Source organism: Parasteatoda tepidariorum, chromosome 7 (assembly GCF_043381705.1).
Source record: "Parasteatoda tepidariorum isolate YZ-2023 chromosome 7, CAS_Ptep_4.0, whole genome shotgun sequence".
NCBI lineage: Eukaryota > Metazoa > Arthropoda > Arachnida > Araneae > Theridiidae > Parasteatoda > Parasteatoda tepidariorum.
Window position 1 is genome coordinate 68,298,682 of NC_092210.1, and position 23,088 is coordinate 68,321,769.

The 23,088-nt window shown below is 31.3% G+C and overlaps 2 protein-coding genes across 2 annotated transcripts in view; one reads left to right on the forward strand and one right to left on the reverse strand.

Annotated features, from left to right (window-relative positions):
- The first annotated feature begins 2,067 nt into the window (after positions 1-2,067).
- LOC122269040 (zinc finger MYM-type protein 1-like) lies at positions 2,068-6,866 on the forward strand. Its single transcript, XM_071183796.1, has 2 exons — positions 2,068-2,121; positions 4,566-6,866. Exons 1-2 carry the CDS (start codon positions 2,068-2,070, stop codon positions 6,864-6,866), a joined length of 2,355 nt encoding a protein of 784 aa, XP_071039897.1.
- Positions 6,867-19,775: 12,909 nt separating this feature from the next.
- LOC107438815 (sn-1-specific diacylglycerol lipase ABHD11) overlaps positions 19,776-23,088 on the reverse strand; it is an 11,798-nt gene continuing 8,485 nt past the window's right edge. Inside the window, exons 5-6 of the mRNA XM_016051193.3 lie at positions 22,827-23,035; positions 19,776-19,991 (exon numbers count right to left, since the gene is read on the reverse strand). Of these exons, the coding sequence (XP_015906679.2) occupies positions 19,856-19,991; positions 22,827-23,035 (345 nt within the window). The 3' untranslated portion in view covers positions 19,776-19,855. The remainder of the gene's footprint in view (positions 19,992-22,826; positions 23,036-23,088) is intronic.

Consider the following 23,088-nt stretch of genomic DNA (forward strand, 5'->3'; position numbering starts at 1 on the left):
CCTATTTTTCATTTATTTATTTTTATTTTATTTTATCGTGCTTCTGTACACAGTTATTTCTTTTATTTATCTTTTTCTTTAAATAACTGACTAAATCAATTTTTAAACTTGCTAAAATTAATCAATATCCTACTAGTTTTGACAAAAAATTTTCGAAATTTTGAGCTTAGTCTATTTTATAAACAACTTGATAATCCAAACCAAATATGCACTGACTGCTACAATAATTTCGCTAACATCAAATGTTAGATTTTTACTTACGATATTGAGTTCAAACTTCGATGTTGTGATTGATTTTGGATTAATGAACAGTAGAGAACCAACAAATCTGTAAGTTCATTCTATTTTTTTCATTACTCACATTTTTTTAAATAAAATTTTGTCATAAAGATTTAAATAATCTGGGTATTGTCCAGAAAGAGATCTTTGCTTTCTTACCTAATTAGTCTCTTTGCTCTTGTATTTAATCACGTAATGACTCACTTTAATTTCTCTTGTAACATAATCGTTAATGTGTAATTATTCTTTTAACATAGTCATTCTTGTGAAAAGCACCGAATGCAATTCAGTGACTCATGACTCATGTTTATTATAGTCTATGTATGAATTTCCCTATGTATATTTGTATGCGAAATTCCATAGGGCTGTGGAGAAATATTGATAAGACCTATAAAAAAGTTGGTCAAAGGCTATTGCACACCATAATTTTAGGACAAAAATTTGCTATATAAAAATATCATTAGATACCGAGTTAAAATTTTACCATATAGTTATCCTATATAAGTATGGCAAAAAGTTGCCATACGCGTATGATAAAAATTTGCCATACGCATATGGAAAATATTTGCCTTACGCTTATGGAAAAAAAAAGGCATGGCAAAATTTTACTATAGACAAAACTCCTCAGCCTGCGCCGTTCGCGAGCTCTCGACAATATGGAAATGCCGGTTTTTCAATTATATCAAATATTTTCATAGGAAAACGATTCACGAATACCCTATAGTATAAAATATCGAAATATGCGAAGAAGATTCTAGTTTTTGAAATTTTTTGACTAGTCCCTTAAATCATTGCTTTCAGCAATCATTTTTTCGAGTGCGTAATCATAACGTATGCTTTTTTTAAAAAGTTTAATAAGGGTCTTAGCTTTACTAATATAGACGTATTAATTAAATCATTGTATAATGCACACAAAATTAGATGACTTCAGCATGATTGCATTAAATTTTATATTTATTCTTTTTTACAGTTTTTAAGTTATTTATTTATTATTAATATCTTAAATTATCATTCATACCTTTGCGCCTTTTTTCCTAATTTCCGAAGTTTATTTAATCTATTTAATTTGTAAACATTTTGATCTGTGCTTCGCAAATTAAACACTATATTAGCCTTGCTTTGTTTTAACGAATTGTACATTTAAATACATTTTATCATATTTAGTTTCGCATTTTTTTTTGGAATCTTTAGGCATTCTTAAGTAAAAACAGTAAAAATATATATTTTTATGGTATGACAACAGACTGTAGTCAGAAATGAATGTGGCTAACCAATTGCTCAAATATGATGTTTGACACAGTTGGAATAAAGTGCGTATTTCGATGGTGCTATTTTTGTAACGAATTTACATTGTTACTAAACTATCTCTTTTACAATAATCTATATTCGCGACAATCCTATCTTCACTGAAATCCTATCCTCACGACACCTTCGCCGAGTACACAGGCAACTATTTCTGTCATACGCAATTTAATTTGAATTTGTGCAATGGTGAGTGGTTTCCTATCCTTAGGATATTTTTGTAAGGCTATCATGCCTGTGTTTTGTACATTACAAAAAAGTCCTCTATCAATATGTCTACCAGACAACTACCAAAGCTCTGTGTTCTTTCTACGGAAAACTGGTCTTAGTTGGAACATTTTTGGGTACCTAGGATACACTAAACGCCTATCGGAATTAAGGATAGATAATGATAGATAAGGATAGATACTCAATCAGAAAAGTCTCATTAATTCTGATTAGCAGAAATCACTTAACAATTTACTTTATAATGAATGAAAACTTATAATGTCAGTGAGTACCATAAAACAGTTTTCTCGTATTTTATCAACTTTAAAATTGGTATGTAGTTATTTTTTTTTTAAATAAACAAAATTTTTTCTTCTTGTATATTCAAGGGGGCAACGTATACAAGTAGACACGCTGAGTTACAGTTAAAATATGTAAGTAGCAGAAAGTCAAAAGGTTTCTCATATAATCCATATCTCCTTCAATTCAAATTTTTACTAGCACCTTTTCTTCTTCAAATACGTTTTTCCTTTTAGCGAGAACACTTTTTATTGCTTTTTTATGGCATTAGAATCCATTTATTTAATGTTTGAATGTCCTCTGAGGGGGAACATAAAAATATCTAAGTGTCAAATTGCTTTAGCTAAAACCAATTGCAAGTCAGATGAATTAAACTTTATAATCTGAAATCGAACATGACAACAAAAATTATAATATTTATGATGATATGTTTGTATTATTGTGTATTTTAATCTATGCTTATTTTCTTTCCCACTGTAATAAAAATTGGAACATACACTACTAATATTTGACGCATATTTTATATTGGTACATCATTCCCATACAATTATTCTCCTTAATGTATAACAATTCAATTCTCCTCAATATAAGTGTTAAGTGTTTCAATCTAAGTATAAATAAAGTGTTTCAGCAATAAATTGATTTTTAATAACATCAAACTAGCAAGCTTGATCATTTAAAAGTTAAATCAGCTACCCGACAAAGATTCGCTACAATGTTCCCCCTAAAAATTTTAAAACATAATAAAAATATTTGATTTTGAAGTATATAGCTATCATTTAGTTGATATTTTAATATCATATATGTTACATTTATTTTATTACTCTGTAAAACTTTCGAATAAAAGTGAACTTTTAAAAACTGAATATTGTTAATATTAATTACTTTTCTTATGATCCATAATGGTAAATATTTTTAATTATTGTTACGAATACCGCCAAAAGACAAACGTGTTTGCATTCATTACTACGCTTAATGTTTTCATATAAATGAAATTTTTTGGTTTCGTTTATGATATTCGTCATAATATTCGTTATGATATTCGTTTATGATTTCGTTTGTGTCATTTGGATCCATAAATTTTTTTAGATTCAAGTTTATAAAGAGAAATCTCAACTTTTTATTACAATATTGAAACCACATTTTTTAAAAATGTTTTTAGGGATTCTACACCAATCCATTATGCATTCTGTTTCCATTTTAGTGACCTAACTTGTTATCCAATATAACCCTTTCACCTACTCTATAGAAGCCTACATATTATCCAATTCTATAGATTCATAATTGGATGAATATCAGTATATTAACTGTGAAGGAGAATACAAGACCACAACTAAAATGATACGTGTAAGGTGCATGAAATAGTTCTCTGAAACATAGACAAATTATAAAAACCTTTGACAAAAATGTGAATAAGTTTTTTTCGAAAGTGATGGATTGCATCTAAACTTTGGATTTTGGTTTTTTGGATTGTATTGATGGACAGACATATTTTAGATTTTGTTTATTAGAAATTTTAACTTATTTTCCATGATAAAATTAAACTTTTAAAACTTACTGTAAGTTTTCCACGGTTAACTTTACAAAATGCGTTGTTTTACGCATTCTAATTTATATTTCTGATGGCTAACCTAGCCAAATTTTCTGATGGCAACTCACCTCGACATTAAGGAGAGAAAGCAACTTGTAAAAGCACTTTTATTCCAATTGGAAAACAAAATATGGACATCCATCCTAGACTTACTCTATAGCAGGGGCGTACGCAAGGGGGGGGGTTTAAACCCCCCCCCCTTTGAGCTCAGACAAAGTGAATTTACAAAATAATACAGACAGAAATAAAAATTTCAGTAGAAATTATGCTGGCTATTATTTTTTAAGACTATATATTTTTATTTGTCTTATGCCTACTTTTTTTCTCACGGTATTTCTCAGAATACTGAAAAAACATTTACTATTATAGGGTTGTACTTTTGAAACCAAATTCACGTGATACTGTTACGGGCGAGCTCCGATCGCTGGTTCCTTTCTGTCCTGCCAGTCGCGATACTTTTCGAGACTGGCTGGCATTCGCGAGGTCTGGAATCCTAGACGTTCTGTCGTCTTTGAGACAATTCGAGAATTTTGTAGATGCGATAAAAAAATTATATGAAAGGGGGAACGGAGTACAGTGGAGTTAGTTAGTCAAACTAAGAGTTATATCTGCTGCTTGTCTGTCTTTCGGAGCTTGTTTCTAAATCTGTTTTGTTTTGGAGACACTGTGCTCGTTGAAGTTATTCATTCCAGCTCGAAACTTTGAGATCGTAGCTTAGCGGATATTTCTGTGCCAATATATATGTATATATTTTTGCTGTTCTTGGATCTTTAGGATGTCAAAACGCAAGAATTTAACAATTTTTAATTACTTTGAGAAAAAATCACGACCTGAAATTAGTGAGGTGACAGCATCTAGTACCAATGTAAGTTTTTCTGTTGAACAGAAATGTGATACTTCCGTTGAAGAAAACGTTTCTAGCGTAACAGAATCTGATGAATGTGAAAGCGGCCCTCAAAGTGTTACTTCCCACCCATATGACATTGGACTTTTTTCAGAAGATAATACATGCGAGGATAAAAAACTGGATATACTTAAAAATGTTTGGGAACCCAATCCAGCATTTGTTTTTCCTGAAAAAGGAAAAAGAAAATTGAAATTTCAGTACAAATGGCTTTATCGCTGGAAATGGCTTGCATATTCAGAGGTTAAGGGTGGTGCTTTTTGCAAATTTTGTGTACTTTTCGCCCCAAGTGGTGCCGGTTCTGGAAAGCAACCTTTAGGCCAACTGTGCAATGTAAAATTTGACAACTGGAAAAATGCTGTAGAGCGATTTTCTGAACACGAGAAATGTCTTTATCACAAAAAATCGATCGAAACTGCTGGGACATTAAACGATATTTTATTTGGAAAGATGAAACCTGTGGATGAACAAGTTGACAGTGCAGCAAGCAGAAGAAAATTAGAAAATAGAAAAAACATTACTCCAATCATTGAAACCATCCTATTTTGTGGAAATCAAGGTCTCGCTCTAAGAGGACATAAGGATTCGGGAATAATTGCTGAACAACCAGGTGAAGAGAACGACGGAAATTTTCGGGCATTGCTTCGTTTCCGGAGTAAGAACGATTCGACTCTTAAGAACATTTTAGAGTCAAGCAGAAAAAATGCTCAGTATACCAGCCCTCGATTTCAGAACGAAGTTATTGAGGTTTGCAATATTTTAATCCTGCAAAAACTAGTCAGCAAGATTAATGATGCAACTTGCTTTTCCATTCTTGCAGATGAAACAACTGATATTGCAGGTATAGAGCAATTATCGTTATGCGTTCGATATGTCGATAAAGAAAATTTTAACATCACCGAACAGTTTTTGCAATTCATTCCGGTGCATGACTTAACCGGAAAAGCAATAGCAACAACAATATTAGACCAATTACAGTCTATGAAAGTTGATATAAAAAAGTTACGTGGACAGGGGTACGATGGTGCTGCATCAATGAGTGGAAAAATTAATGGTGTACAAGCCCACGTAAGAAGTATTGTCCCATCAGCACTCTATGTACATTGCTCTGCTCATAGCCTCAATTTGGCTGTATCAAATGCATGCGAAATAACTGGCATTAGAAATTGCTTAGGGACAATTAAAACATTATACGACTTTTTAAATACGCCAAAAAGACAGTATGTCCTATCTTCAGCAATAGAGGAGATGGAAACCAGCTCTAAGAGGGAGAAAATTAAACAGCTATGTGCAACCCGTTGGATGGAAAGATACGACTCAGTAACCGCTGTGGTGGAACTTTTCGAGCCTATCGCCGAAACACTACAAAAAATATCAGAATGGAAGGATAAGGAATCAGCTACCCAGGCTAATTCTTTACTGTGCACAGTATCTAATTGCCAGTTCGTAATATCTCTTTTGTGCATTTACAAAGTTTTCACCATAACAATCCATCTCTGTAGATACCTACAAAAAACAAGCATAGATTTGATAGAGGCAGTGAGTCTTGCAGAAGATGTCATTAAAGATCTAAAATTAATGCGTGAAAATGCCACTGAAACATTCTCTGAAATATTCAGCTCTTCTTCTCTTATGCTAACAAGCATTGGATCTTCCACTTCCATGCAAATCCCTAGAATAACAGGAAGACAGAAAAATCGCGATAATTTTCCCTCATCGACACCGGAAACATATTTCAGAGTTAGTGTTTTTATTCCATTTATAGAAAATTTTATAACACAATTAAACTTAAGATTTGTATCGCATCGTGATATTTTGAAAGGATTTCAGTGTCTTCTACCTGCCGATCCTTTCATTTGCCAACCTTCAAACATAAAGGCTTTTGAAGCATTAGTGGAATTTTACGCTGGAGATTTGGATACCTGTAAAGAAAGCCTTAAGTCTGAACTAAAACTCTGGTATAAAAGATTAAAAAGGATTAGTGAAGACGGAGGTAGTGTTCCAAAAACTGCGGCGGATGCTCTTGGAATGTGCAATAAAGATATAACACCAAACATTTTCAAACTCCTAGAAATATTGGTCGTTCTACCTGTTTCAACGAGTGCAAACGAAAGATCCTTTTCGACTTTGCGCCGTTTGAAGACTTATTTACGCAACTCAACGGGAAATAATAGAATGAATGGATTGGCGCTCTTAAGCATTCATAGAAAATTTACCCCAGCTGTCGAAGACATTTTAAACGAACTTGCAAAAAAACCCCGTCGTTTGGATATTACAGTATAAATCAATAAATTTTTAGCGTGTTTGTATACTGGTTTAATTCCCTATTTGTTGGTAAGTCATTTTTTAGTTAAATTCATTGGTTTTCTATGGAATATTCACATTTATATGGTTATTATTTAGGTAGCTGTTACAGTATGAGTAGTTTTTTCTGGCTTGATTTATTCCTACTTTTTAATAAAAATAAAATATTTTACCTCTTATTATAAAAAAAATTATATTCTTAAACTTAAAAAATAAAAACAAAATTTAACTAAACAATGTTGTCTAAATAAAAAGTCAAAATTGTCTAGCTGTCTAAATTAGGGAAATAATAGTGCTTTATTACATACTCGAATTTCTTTTAGTAATTTTTGAAAATTATGAACCCCCCCCCCTTGAAAAAATTCTGCGTACGCAACTGCTCTATAAACGCATCCGGTTTAGGTGTACTTCTACACCAGTGTGTCCCAAACTTATGACTTTTGTGTAACCTTTCTAAACTTTTCGTAACACTGTGTACCACTTATAAAAAAAATGAATGTACTTTTTACTGTAAAAAAATTGCACAAAAGTTAAAAATCACAACTGGCTGTTGATGCCACTAATTATTAACTGTTAACTTTGCAAAAAATAGCCAATAGAAAAATACGTAATAGTAAATTTTCATGTCTAGCTTTGTTTTTAAATAAAAGTTTTTGAAAATTCAGTTTGTTTCAAGATATTTCGCATAAGAACGCGCTGTTCTACACTAAAACAACATTAAAAAAGTAAGACTGAATAAGAAATGTTTTCATTTTTATCATAAGTCACGTGTTAAGGATCTCGGTCACACGTACTTAAGTCGTGATTCAAGCAGCTATTTATGTTGGTATTATATCAAGGTCGGCGGCACTGGCTGGAATTTCTTGTAACTCCAGAAAATTTGAGCTAGGTTTGAAATTTGCGCATCGACTATACGGTGCTATTTAAACCCCCAATTTTTAAAAATCATTTAAAAATTTCAATTATTCTCTTCAGAAGTGATTTTGAAAAGGAATTTTTCGTACTGGTTAGTATTAGACATTAATAATAAATTAAACTGATTCGATGTAGATGTTTTTTCACTTTCTTTAATGATCAAGTATTTTTTACAAACTCAATGATCAAAGAGGATCATTGAGTTTGTAAACGCCTCCATGATTACGTCTCCGAGTTAGAATTTCTAAATTTATCTGAAATAATGTGTTAATTTATTTATAATCGTAATTTTCATATGTTTTATTATAAAATTGAATAATTTAAGAGAAATAGTATTTGCAAATGTTGCAACAGACATCTAGAGGAAGTAGAGTACATTATAAGGATTGAGGATTAAATTACCTCGGGAACCATGATCGAAAATGTCATCTGACGCTGCTAGAGGCATTTTCCTATTATGGACACGTTGCTCATATGCTTTCGAACTTCCTCTTTTATTTTTCTAAATTGCTTTAAATTCGTGTTAATTTTATGTCCCTATTATTTCATTTTATTCTTAACAGGATCAGAAAGAAAGGGGAACTTCTGAACCAAGTTTCGCATGATATTTGCCTTCGAGGAGGACTTTTTGATGAAGCCAATCCGCATTTGTGTTACATGGAAAGGAAAATAAAGAAAACCTCTAGTTGTTAATCTAACTGCAAGGGGACTCTAACCAACTATCCGTCTACCACTGAGGATATTTTACCTCAGCACTGTGGTTTGTGCGACCTGGGTGCGGATTTTCGTGCCTGGGATTTGAACCTGGTCCACCTCATTAGAAGACAGACGCTCGATTCCATGAGCCACAACGACTCCTAAATTATTATTATATTTTATATGCGTTGTTGAACAGCTGACAAAATATTTTGGGTTTACGATTATCAAGGTACAACTCCATAACCTTGTAATTTTGAGCCTAATCGAGAAAACAAGGGAACTCCTGGATCAAGTACAGGGGATAATTTTCCTTCGTAGAGTACTTTTGGTGGAACTAACCCGCATTTCCGTTACATGGCAGGGTAAGTCTCTAAATCCTCCCTCGGTTAGCCCGACGGCAAGGGACTATACCCTACGATCCGTCTACCGCAGAGGATATTTTTTTCGTCAGCACTGTGCCCGTTGCGAGTTACGTGCAAATTTTGTTTCGACCTGCCATTGCTGGAATTCGAACACTGTTTACCTTTTAGGAAAAAGACGCTCTATTCCCTGAGCCACCACGGCTCTCTATGATTATATTATTTTATTTTATTTTACTACCCTCGTTGAACAGATGACCCCTTCTTGGATTTTTAACCACTAATGTTCACCTACGTAGCCTTGAAATTTTGAACCAATCTAGATGGCAAGGAAACTCCTGGATCAGTACCCCCAGAGGTAAGATTTGTTATGGGAGCACGGAGGACTTTGAGACTCGACAGATTTAAAGTGCATCAGTCACCATTTATTACACGGGAAGTTTTAGTCTGCTGGGATCTAACAAACTATCTCTTGAACATGGGCCCAGTGCCCTACCAACAAAATGTGCTCAGAAATGCTGTTTTTTCGTAATTTAATGATTAGACGAACTTGTTCAATTAGTGGCCCAATCATTAAATTACATTAAAATAGCTAATTGAGAGTAGCGATTTGAGAGTAATTTTTGACAATAATTAATAGAAAATGAAAAATTATGATAATTTAGCTAAATTAAAGTTCCTGTTGTTCCAAAGGCACATGATGTAACAGTTCATGGTCGGGAGAGCGCTCCAAAATTTAGATCCTTTAATATTAATTTTACCTTTTACGTATTTTGCTATATCTCAAAAAGTTTTTAAGCTGCTTGAGAAATTTTACATATAATTATAAAATTAGTTTGTACAAAGATAATTTCAAGCAAGAAACATTTTTTATTAAATATTTATTATTTTATTTTTTTTTTTGAAAATCATCGAAAAAAATTTTAATTGCAAAATATACAATTTTTGAATCATTTTAAATAATATAATTTTACATAGCAGAATACAAAGTTTGAGAAAACTCGGTTGAATAGTTCATGAGAAATCAAATTTCAAAAATTGGACTTTTTTGAAATTTAATGTAAAATTATCTTCTTTAAATGAAGCAAAAAATTTATACTTTTCGATTCAAAATATTTTCTACCACTGTGAATAAAATAATAAAAAATTTAAAAATAATAATAATTAACATATTTTTTGCATGAAATCATCGTTGGATAAACAAATTTTAAAATTGTGTGAATTTTTTTTATTTCGCTTAAAAAGTTCTCGCGATATAGCGACATTCGCAAAAAGTAAAGTTAACATTAAGGGGTTTAAACTTTGGAGCGCTGGATTGAACAAATTATGTAGACAAAATTTCCCAGATTGTGGCTACCCCCTAGAATTTTGGGGGTTTGAATTCAAAATCTGCCGAAAAAAAGTTATGTTTATTTAGAGAAAGTACATTTTCCTGTTTTATTTCGTAATTTAAAGCATCGTCAGCACTTATTAACTAGCATATTTGAGATCACCCCTTCGAATCATTAAGAATGAGTCCTTGAGCGTGAAGATCCGATCATTTGATCGAAAGTTATTCAGGGTATTCCGGATTTTTAGCGCGCTGTATATTCCAACTATAAACTTCTAAATGCTTAAATGCGTCGTAATCAAAATAGAAACAAAAACAAAATATGGTTCTCACGACTCACAGAGTAATCTAACTGCTGATAATCTGACTTATCATGCAATAAAATAAAATATGGTTCTCATGACTCATAGAGTAATCTAACTGCTGATAATCTGACTTATCATGCAATAAAGCAAAATATGGTTCTCACGACTCACAGAGTAATCTAACTGCTGATAATCTGACTTATCATGCAATGAAACAAAATATGGTTCTCACGACTCACAGAGTAATCTAACTGCTGATAATCTGACTTATCATGCAATAAAACAAAATATGGTTCTCACGACTCACAGAGTAATCTAACTACTGATAATCTGACTTATCATGCAATAAAACAAAATATGGTTCTCACGACTCACAGAGTAATCTAACTGCTGATAATCTGACTTATCATGCAATAAAAATAATAAGTCATCTCAAACGGCTCTCCTATCACCCCAGTAGTATTTGAAAAAGATAATTGTCTCTTAAACATATTTGAACAGGTTTCAATAACAAACAGATATACGGATTGCGTAGATTTCACTGACGTATAGTATTACATTTATTTGCAGGTAAAGTTTTTTTTTAAGCTTTATAACATGATAGTCTTTTTCAACACAACATAATGTTACAGATGAAAAAAACTACAATGTTCCATGCATAAAAAAATAACATTATATATGCAGTCAATAAAAAAATATATATATATCAAATGCATTCTACTATTTAATATAGCAACCCCACCCTTTAAAAAAAAGCAGATGTAATAACACGTGATCATTTTATCGTCAGTGCCTCAAAATGCAATAAATAGGTACACATGATTAAAAAATTTCTATAATTGAGTAAAAATTTGGACACTGGCAAAATAATTGATAATATATATTTTTTTTGAGAGTGGAAAGCGTTTAATACTTATTTTCAAAGTGATTTGCAAGAGAATGAAAAGAAGAACTAAACTTCGGTAGCTAAGTTTGAATCAAAGGTGTTTCAGTCATTATAATGGAAAAATCACTGTAATGGAGGGAGGGGGGCGCGGAGTCGTATGATAAACCTTAGACAGAAATTACAACAAAAATTTAAAAAACAAAGCAGTAGTATATGTTCGAGAACTTTCGTATCCCAAGTTTCGAACCATTTTTTTAAAATTTCAGTGTAGGAAGCCACAACGTTTTACAACTATCAAAATTAATTAATTATAGCTAGGAATAATTAAGTAAAAATAAAGAAGGAACGAAGTCGCAGGGTTCCATGATACATATGTTAACTCTTTCAAGACTGATTTCTAAATTTTTAACTTTAAAAGTTTCTAAAGTTTTTCTAAAGATTTCTAAAGTTTTTCTTTTAGCGACATATAGTTCTTCGTTTAGTTCTTTTCTTCACCATTGACAATGTCACAAATATTTTTTTTTAAAATCTGGACTCATTTTTTTCGACTCATTATTTTTGACTCATTCTATGACTCATTATTTTTTAAAGGACTAAAGTCCCACTACTGGGAAATAAACATCCTAAGTCGAAAAGATTTTATTCTTTTAAAATTATGTTTCAAACCAACCTAAAAGGAAATAAATGATATTTATAGTATGACACTCACTTTTTCTTAACTCTATTTCAATTATTTTTCTCTGGAAATAAAGGATAAATTTTCCAAATTTTGTGATTTCGTAAAAACCATGGCAGTTTTACCATCAACCATCCATTTACCAACAATTTAAGTAGAAGGAGGGGGGGTATAAATTTTTGGAACAAGAATCAATGATTTGGCTATACCGCACCTAAAAATAGGTTCTAAATTCATGTAGCTTGATTAAATTTAAGGACTCAGTCCAAATTTATTTAACTTGGCTAAATTCCACACACAAGGTTGAGTTAGAAGAAACTCTGTTAAAATAAAAACAACCAAATTAAAACTAAAGAAACTTAACTAAAATCAATTGAACTAGGTAAAACTGATCAATATATTAAAGTTTGAGCAAAAACGAATTATAAAATCTGCAATATGGAAAAATTGCATTACGGGGGTGCTTCATTTAAAATTGAGCATTTGCGCGTTAAACAGGTCCAATGCGTAGTCTGTTGATGAGATAACTTTTGATTTTTTATTGCAGTTATGCTTCAAATTATTTGATTTCCAGTTTAATTTTGTGCAATTTATTGTTAAATTCAGTATTCTAGTTTAGTTGTCTGAGCTTGTTAGCGAGTCTGTCAACAAACTTCGAATGTTATAGAAACAGATATCTATTGGAGAGGTTGTTTATTGATTTGGTTATGTAATCTGCTGCCTCATTTCCCGTAATGACCATGTGTCCTGGAATCCAACTGAATATCATATTTTAATTAGTGCTGCAAAATGAAAATTCTAAATTTAATATATGAGAGATAATAGACTGAGATTAGTTGACGGAATTACTGAATGCGTCGGTGCAACTCTTCTTATCAGATAATATTTTTTTTGTCCAATGCCCACCTGGATAATGACCCAGGTCATACAGGCAACTGAAGGGCAGATTTGTTGGCCACTCTTTCAGGGGCGTTGCTCCCACAGTAAGTATAGATGTGTACAGAGAAGGAAAGAACATCCATGCCTTGCCCGGGATTCGAACCCAGAACCTTTCTGATGCAAGGGCAGTTCCCTAACCCGTACACAGGCCGGTCGGCCTTAGCAGAAAATATTACCCATATATTTTGAGGTAAATTGGAAAGCTACTAGAATGGCGCTACATTCTGTAACATTTTTGTAACATCAACAACTTCCATATGAGACGCAGATCTAGAATAATTTTTTTGAACAATCTTGGTGAAAGAGCTCAACCATATTCTCCTATTCTCGTTCAATAGTTCTAGATATTCTGTAATACCGAGAAAGAATTTCCACATGTAACCACACCCTTCTCGTGGCAACGGACAGCCCAGAAGCTTAACCTTTCAAAGAGGAGTACCTATGTTTCTCCCAGGTCCAATCCAGGAAAACACCACACTCTTTTAGTCAGTAGCGGCAGGTACACTAGTGTCGACCCATTTATTAGTAGCTCTTTTCATCAAATTCTTATTAACAGTGCACACAACTTCAAATGCATTTTATTACAACAATTGAAATCTTCTTTTCTCAAAAAGGAGGAGGCATGTTCAAGGTAGCACACAGCTTTTGGCTTCTTCATATCCTCTCCCGAATTGGCTCAAACAGTATACGAATTTGAAATTTATTGCATCATTATTATTTTCTTTATTTGATTAAACAGTGTTTTTACAAAGTCACACTGTTGATATTTTAAGGAGAAGGGAGAAAACTAACGCCAATTGAAAAGCAAATGGCGCAGCAGAGTATAGAAAATACAATCTTAATTGTATCACCAGTAAGCGTTTAACCATTAGTAATATTTTGACTTCTTCATTGACGGCTCAACTCAGTAGCAATCTCAGTTCAAAATCTAATATTATCCTTTTCTTTAGAAAATCAGTTTCCGTAAATTTTCGTTTTCTTTTCTATAAGGAAATTTTAGTCATTTCAAATCTAGAAATAGTAAACGTAACAATCAAATAACAATAGTTAACTTAATAAGAAATATAACAGAAATAGTAAACATAACAAAGTAGCAAAAATATAACAATATAGTAACCGAATTTAACAAAAAGAATTATAATAGAGCATGGGAATAAGAGGACAATTTGATGTAAACAAGCCAGGATAGTTGGTGTTGTAGTTAATTTACGTCGTCCTAGAGCTGCACAATGGGCTATTGGCGACGGTCTGGGAAACATCCCTGAGGATGATCCGAAGACAAGACATCACAATTTTGATCCTCTGCAGAGGGGATGGGACCCCCGCTTCGGTAGCCCAACGACCTGCACGCGAAGTCGAGCACTTTACTGTAAAACAGTTTAACAAAGACCAATACTGTACACCCTCGATCCCTTCGCAGACTGATCCAAGTGGTCACCCACCCGCACACTGACCACAGCCGGTGATGCTTGACTTCGGTGATCTGCTGGAAACCGTGTTTTAACGATCAGTCCACTGCGGGACAAGCCAGGATAGAATGCTTACGGTTAGTAATGCCAGATTTATTCGTCTTGAATATTATACAAATAAGGAAATATTATTGCCAAATTAATTTTTTTTAAAAAACAATTTTGGAAATTTATATTATTCTATAGGCAGAAATTCGAAATTCAGGTAAATTTGGCAATTGAAAATCANACTCAATTGTTCAATTCATTCATTAATGGTCTAAATGAACATTCATATATTACACTATACAACTATACGGCTAATGACGGTGAAGCAAAGCTTCCCTCATAGTTACCATAAATTTTCGTTTTCTTTCCTATAATGAAATTTTAGTCATTTCAAATCCAGAAATAGTAAACGTAACAATTAAATAACAATAGTTAACTTAATAAGAAATATAACAGAAATAGTAAGCATAACAAAGTAGCAAAAATATAACAATATAGTAACCGAAATTTAACAAAAAGAATTATAATAGAGCATGGGAATAAGAGGACAATTTGATGTAAACAAGCCAGGATAGTTGTTGTTGTAGTTAATTTACGTCGTCCTAGAGCTGCCCAATGGGCTATTGGCGACGGTCTGGGAAACATCCCTGAGGATGATCCGATGACAAGACATGACAATTTTGATCCTCTGCAGAGGGGATGGGACCCCCGCTTCGGTAGCCCAACGACCTGCAAGCGAAGTCGAGCACTTTACGGTAAAACAGTTTAACAAAGACCAATACTGCACACCATCGGTCCTTTCGCAGACTGATCCAAGTGGTCACCCACCCGCACACTGACCACAGCCGGTGATGCTTGACTTCGGTGATCTGCTGGGAACCGTGTTTTAACGATCAGTCCACTGCGGGACAAGCCAGGATAGAATGTTTACGGTTAGTAATGGCAGATTTATTCGCCTGAAATATTATACAAATAAAGAAATATTATTGCCAAATTATTTTTTTTAAAAAACAATTTTGGAAATTTATATTATTCCATAGGCAGAAATTCGAAATTCAGGTAAATTTGGCAATTGAAAATCAAGTGAATTGCTAACTTTCGGTTTTATACTTCCGGTTGCTCCAAACTAAAATAGATTTTTTTTTAAAATCATTATAACTTCTGTTCTATTTGACACAGACGGAACGCTCAAATGGTCTTAGAAAGATAAAAGTTTATAGTTTTATTTTATATAAAAGACAGAAAAGTAATTTTTTAGTCACAAATGGCCTTGAAAAGATACTTGGGTAGCTTAATTTTACCAAATTCATTTTTCCAGTGTAAGAAATTTGCAAAACTGTACCCCCAAATTTGCAAAACTTAAAAAATACCGCAGGGAATGCCAAACAGTAAGAATCTTTAAAAAATCTGCCAAATCTAGAAATTGTGTCCTGATGTGGAATTATGGGATAGTACCAAAGTATATTAAATACGTAAGCTGATATTGAATCATGGTTATTAATAGACAACTTTATGACCAATAATAGAAGAAGAAAAACAAACATACAAAACATAAAATAATCACACGATTGTCCCTTGATGCAATAAACTTAAATGACGAAGTCGACAAAGGCATTTCTTTAACACTACCCACGCTATAAAACAGCTGTTTTCTCATTGTCGTAATTATGCATCCTTCCCATCACATGTAATTTAATTTGTTTTTATTTTTGTGTAATGTGTCCTTCAGCTACAATAAAAGTGTCTCAAATCATATACTTTTTCCCTATTTTCCCTCCAATATAATTCCACCTTTGGTAAATCCATCAAATTTAAAACCAATAAATTGAAAATAGATAATAAAGAAGGTCTACGATATTGACGATTATACTGATTTATGTCTTAGTAATAAAAGAACTGAATAGCAATAAAGATGAATTCTACGATTTTGTTTATGCATTTATGTCTTGTGATAAGACTCTTTATATTTTATTTGATATAGCTTTCACGCGTTAAGAGATAAAATGTGTCATACCTTTCTTAGTAGGTTTTCCTAAAACGCAATTTGTCATTTACTTATGACGTTAGCAATATTTACTTTGGAAAATACTAGTAAAAATTGAGCAAAAATATTTTTCTCATAGGTTGTTTGATTTTCGTTTAGGTTTTTAATCATACTGGAAATAAAATAAAAGGGAAAAAAATAAAAACGTGAAAAATATTATATATTCTACACTGTTAAATGTTCTGAATCAAATTGCAGTAGAAATTATACAGGCAATTTGGATGCATCATCCGCAAAATTTATTTTACGGGAAATTTCACAGTAATATTTATTTAATTAGAGTGATTAAGTGATTTTATGTTAATTATTACTGTAAAATTGATGGTATAACAAATTTTTGGTCCAGTAAAAATAAATTTTATAATAAAAAGTACCGACACCCTGAGTGCTGGTACTCTTTACCGTATTTTGATCTGAAATTTTAACAGGAAATAGAAATAAGAGTGGTCTTAATAAGTCAGAGGTTCAGTAAACTTTAAATCGGTACTATAATTTTTACCTGCAATGGTAGTAAAAGCAGTCCATATATTAAGTCTAATATTTTTCATTCCAAATTTCAAATAGAACTATAGAGACGAAAATGCTTGTATTTTGTATTAAGAGCAAAGGCATTAATTTTCACGCATGATTTATCAATGGATCAAATATACTTCTTTGGAACACGTTTTAAAAGCATAAATATGAATAGATTTCAGCTAAAGAAATTTTTTACTTTCTTTAAAACCAGCCATGATAAGTTCATTAGTTTAGTTTACTGGATTTGTATATTCTGTAAATAAATAAAAATAATTTTGCTTGTTTGTGACGACCCATATTAGGTAAGCAGAAATATTATTTATGTATTCAAAAATGTACGCTGACCTTTGATCTAGGCCTTTGACTTAGGATAGTTTTACTACGTTGTTTTAAACATGACACTTTAGACAGAACCATGTTACATGACAGTTTAGACAAAACAATTATTTCGCGTGCTACTATAAATCAAATTTTTAAACTGTACTAATTCTGTTTCTGTACTTAAGTTCTTAAGAAATCCATTTTGATTTTGAGATATATATTTGGTTGAAAATAATAACACATCATACATTATTTGTTTCAAAAACTTCTGATAATGCAGTTAATACTGGAAACAGTTTAGATTTAAACAGGACATTTGCATCACTTTATTTGTAAAGTGGGGAAGTAACTGAAAATTTCAAAATATCTAAGAATATATCCTTCAGCAGTAAGCTGTAAAATAAACGTGTTATGGCATCGATATAATTATTTTTAAGAATTTTAATTGATTTTTGCATCAATTACGTTGTACCCACAGCTTAATTTTACAGTTTAAATTTTTATTGCTTTTTAAATTTCGGAACAGGAAAAAGAATTCTGGTTACACGTTAAGTATTCATATTGTTTATATCAAGGGAGCTGTAGAGTTTCAGGAGGCAAAATAAGCTTTAAACATATTCGCTAATTCAAGAAAAGCATCACTATTCAGTTGAGAAGTTACTATATTTACTAGTTATTCGGTTGATAAATTTTTACTGTCTGTGCTTACAGCAAAATTATTTAGTTAATAGTCGGCTTACTTAATATCGGTGTAAGTTCTCACAAACACTGAATTTAAATCGGCACCTTTAAAACAGAAAGTATATTTTTGTATAAACGTTTAAAAGTTTTACTGCTTTAGAGTTATAAGAAATTACTTGAGTTACATAGAGTGCACTTATAAAAATGATTACATATAGTGAACTTATATGTTCATAACTACCATTTAGGAAAAGCATTTAATTTTTTACATTTTACTTTACACCAATTTGCATCAACTCCTATCCTTATTTGTACTGTGATTTAATGTTTGCACCTGCTTAACAAAGAGAAAAATATTTCTATATCTGGTACACTAAATATTCTTTTGTTACCTGTTGCTGAGAGGAAGGGGACTTAAAGCACTTATTTAAAAAGTGTTTAGCTTTAGTGTAATTTATAAGGAAAAGAAAAGAACATTAACGTGTATAAATTGTATAAGGTTTTTTTTTTTATATTTTACAGAATAATTTACATTTATTTTTATAATTTACAGAATGTTTCAATTTCCAGTATTTTTATATTACCAATTTTTGAATAGAAGCACTAATGAAAAAAAAACCAATTCTTTTGGAACTTAAATTAAGAAACACATTAAAAAGTTTAGATTTTGTTTTTAAAATCTTAAATTTTCAATAGTTGAATTAACTCTTAGGAGAGCTTAAGAACTCGTAAGACGGCTTTTAAACATTTCGATAGTTTAACCATTTTTTTGAAAACACTTACGAGAGCTTTTAAATATACCTATAGCTTTTAAATATCAATATTTGAACCAATTATTATGAGTGTTTTATCATTAACAATTCTTGTACGCAACCAATTGCAATCTTCAAAAAGGCATCTTCAAGCATCTATCGATACAAGCTGATAAATAAATTGAGAAAACTATTTTTCCTATTAATTGGTATTACTTTCAAAACCTTATACAACTATAAAATTTTTTAATAAACAATAACAAATATTTTTAAATTTAACTCGGCAAGCATGTAAAAATGAGATGAAATTTTTCAAACGTAATATCATGAAATCATCAATTTGCGTTCTTGAGTTCTTGATTAAATTAAGATTTATTGCCACTAAATAAGATTAATTATTAATATTTTTCCTTTGATTATGCTACAATGCTGATAACTTTAATGTACAATACATTCTTTATTTTAGTTTATAACACCAATAATTTAAATTAATATTTTTTTTTTAATTTTCTTCCATTTTTACAAATTTACTGAGTTGTAAATTGCTTAGAAAAATCGTTTTTTATTAAAAATTCACTTTTTATATTGTTCACTATTGTAATTATTATTATTTCCAGCTTTGGGACATCGTAAGTTATTATTTAGACTAGAACGAAGCGTAAAGAATCAAACTTTAGAAAACGTACATGATTTATAAATTTACTGCCATTTTTTCTAACTAAATTATTAAAGAAACTCTTTCATGTGCATAAAATATTATTAATCTTCACCGTAAAATTTATTTCAGCGAATGTAAGAAATTACGATTTCGAAAGAGAACTAATTTAATAACAATGGACTCTATAGATATATCAATCATTTCTTGCTAACTGTATAAGAGATGATGAAACAAAGTAATAACAATGTATATGTAATATTGCATTTTAAATGGACAAGTAAAATTTTAATTAGATAAATACAAACGTTGAGTAATATGTTATTTTAACAGAAAAAAATAAGGCCGGAAACTAGAATCTAAATGTTTATTTTTACTATATGATATTTAAAAATGAGAAATAATAAATTGTACAAATGTTAGTAAATAAAATCTAAGACATCAGAAATTTAGTTACAACTCTGATGAATTCTGCAGGATTCTCAGCATGTATGCAGTGAAAAGCTCCTTTTACAACTGAAAATTCTGCACGAGGGAAATGTTTCAGAATCAAATTTTTGTCCTTCTCTCTGTACAAATAAATAAATAAAATTAAATAAAGTAGCTTTAAGAAATGAAACACTTTTGTGCAAACATGAGTACACATCTTAATTAGTACTTTTTAAAAATGTCAGTAATTTAAAATTAAAAAAAATTTTTGGACTCTTGAGCTATGTTCACTGACGCATAAAAAATGAAATCATATGCAAAATCCAATCGTATTAATATGATCACCGTCCATATCGGCGTTAACGCATTATAAACAGTGAGCAAAGGAAATAATAGCAGTGGATGATATAGAGGTGCCCTCAATTCTTGACGTTATGATGAATCAAGAGTGATTTTCCCGACATACAAAAGACTGACTTTGACTGACGGTCTGAGACTTTGGGGATGCGGAAGATATGTACATTTTAAGAAAGGGTAATTCTGTAAATTATATGTGCTAACATAAAAGAGTTATACTGTGCATCGTAATACGCAAACATCAAAAGTTATTGACAGGGAAACTACTGTGCCCCATAAGTTATAAATGACAGTAATCAATTACAATAGCTAACGATATGCCTGCAACCGGAGATCTTAAGACAGTTTTTTTTATCTTTTTTTTTTGTCGTATGCCTGTTTAGGCAGTGGGGGTGGGACTGTTCCTGTTTCTTTTCAGTGGCGCCATCTATGGCTAGGAATTCGACTTCTGCCACACCATTCACACAACCACAACCCGTTTATAAGGCGGGTCACATTCACACACAAAGGAGAAAGGACACATAACACACAGAGAGAAAAAAGAAACATCCATGCCTTGCCCGGGATTCGAACCCAAGACCTTTGTGATGCAAGGGCAGTTCCCTGCCCCCTACACAGGCCGGTCGGCTTCTTAAGACTGTCCAGAAGTAATAAGATAACACTATGTTTCGATTGAAATCTTTTTCTTATAAATTTTCCTTCTGCAACTTGAAACTAGTAGAAAAAAGTATAGTAAAAAGGATAAAAAAATCAGGGTAAAAGAAATCAGTATAGAAAAAGGAAATTTTGATAAATTTGGGGTAAACCATTAAAATTCAAATGATATTTTTTTCTCCTCAAAATATCAATGTACAAACAAATTATGTAAGGAATTAATCATTGGGTAATTATAAGTTTTGTTGGGGAAACGGAATTCTTCATGAAAAATTTTCTTGCGTTTTAACATCCTCTTAAATCGCAATTTAACTTACTTGTAAAGGTCTCAAAAATGGATGCCTAGTAAATCACCACCATACAGTAGATTTTTGATTGAATCATGCCTTATGTTACATTAAGCAGATTTATGTGGGCGTCTTTTCGATATTTTAATTTATGTGGAACTAAAATTTTCAATGGAGTTAATTAGAATAAAACCTAACGTCTTGTTTGAATAGTGACAGTCAACTGGAGTTAAAATAGAACTTTTCGACAAATATTCCACCTTACAGAATTAAACAGATGATACCAAGAATTTGTATACTGAAACTGTACTATTGAAAACTGTATGGTTACTATTGATTTGACAAAAATACTTCGACTTCAATTAACAAAAAGTGCAAGTTAAAATCAATTTTTTTAAAAGGTTATTCAAGTCAAACACGATTTAACATTGACAAATAGAAAACTGGTTTAAATCCGCATTTTACAGGGGTTGCACAAACACTTTTGTACAACCCCTGGTTGAACCCAATGGTTTGAAATTTTTTAAAAAGGTTATTAAAGTCAAACACGCTTTAACTTTGGCAAATAGAAAGCTAGTTTAAATTCGCATTTTACAAGGGTTGTACAAACACTTTTGTACAACCCTTCTATAAATTTCCTTTAAATTTTCTTTTGTATTATAAAATAAAATTTCGTGACAATAAGACCCTAAAATGATTGTCCAGACAACAAATGTGATGGTGCTAGAAAGTTAAATATTATTTAATAGGTTGTGGTCCTATATAATGCCGTTGTCATATTTAATAAATCTTGTTTAACAGTAGAAAAAAAAATTGGAAAGCCCCTTACCACTCAAAACTTCCTTTCCAATTTAACAAAAACTAAAAATATCAGTAGAAGATTTTCAAATTTTCACAATATTTAAATCAAACTTTTTTTCACAAGATATCAAATTCGATTCAAAACAAAATTGTTAAAAAAAATTATCGTGCTGGCACAGTAAGAAAATATTACTTTAAATCTTGCGCAATTTGTAAAATTTGTTTTTGAATTTTAATTTTTATAATTAAAAATTGACTGAAAAATTTTGTTTAATTTTATTTAATATTTCTGCAGTATTAGCAAAAAAGCGTAAGTCAAAAAATTTGTTTTATTCATAAAATCCCCATATCTTCAAGAATATTTAAGCTAGGCTTACGAAATATTCTTCTGTTATTTCATATGATAATACACGAACATGACTCAAAAGCCTGTCTCTGAATTTTTCGCATACCCTGCAAAAAATGACCAATAGAAATCAATAAAAAAAATGTATTGATCTGTACGGGGAAATGGAACACTGATATCAATAGAGTAGATCAGTACAATGGACTGGTCATGATATANTCTATTGATCTTTTTTTGTAGGGTAGTGTGTTCAAAAATATTGTTTTCGTTCATAATTTACTTCCGGTCTTTAGTTAAAAGTTTTAATTTTTATTGATATATATAAGAAATCACATGGCTCCAACACTTCTAAAGTTTTAAAATGATTCTCTAATTATTTTAATGAAGAAAATGAGTTAGTATAGAAGCGTCCTACCCCTGTATGTAATAACATGAAATCCGGTAACTATTTTTAATAGCATAAATTTCTGAGTGAGGGTATAGATGACCTCATAGGTCATAAATTTTTACTTAATAGAATTTTTACTTACACGGGCATAAGTGAGTACTGTCCTTTTAAAAATAGCGCTTTTCCCGGAAAAACAGTGGCGACTGAAAGGTCATTCGAATAAAGATGTATCGAATCAAGACTTTTCAAAAGTACATCAACATTACTGCAGAACTCAAATGAACCATTTTTCTCATTCTTTTTAAATAGCAGTGTCTTCTCTACATCATATGACACTCTATTAGCAGCAAACTGCAAGAAAATTATGTGCAATATATATATATATATATATATATATATATTGC

What these genes read in the sequence shown, in the direction of transcription:
- LOC122269040 (XM_071183796.1), top strand. Translation starts at nt 2,068, where the DNA reads ATGTCAGTGAGTACCATAAAACAGTTTTCTCGTATTTTATCAACTTTA. An exon ending in TTTTATCAACTTTAAAATTG is followed by an intron (nt 2,122 to 4,565) that starts GTATGTAGTTAT and finishes TCTGTTGAACAG; the next exon opens with AAATGTGATACTTCCGTTGA.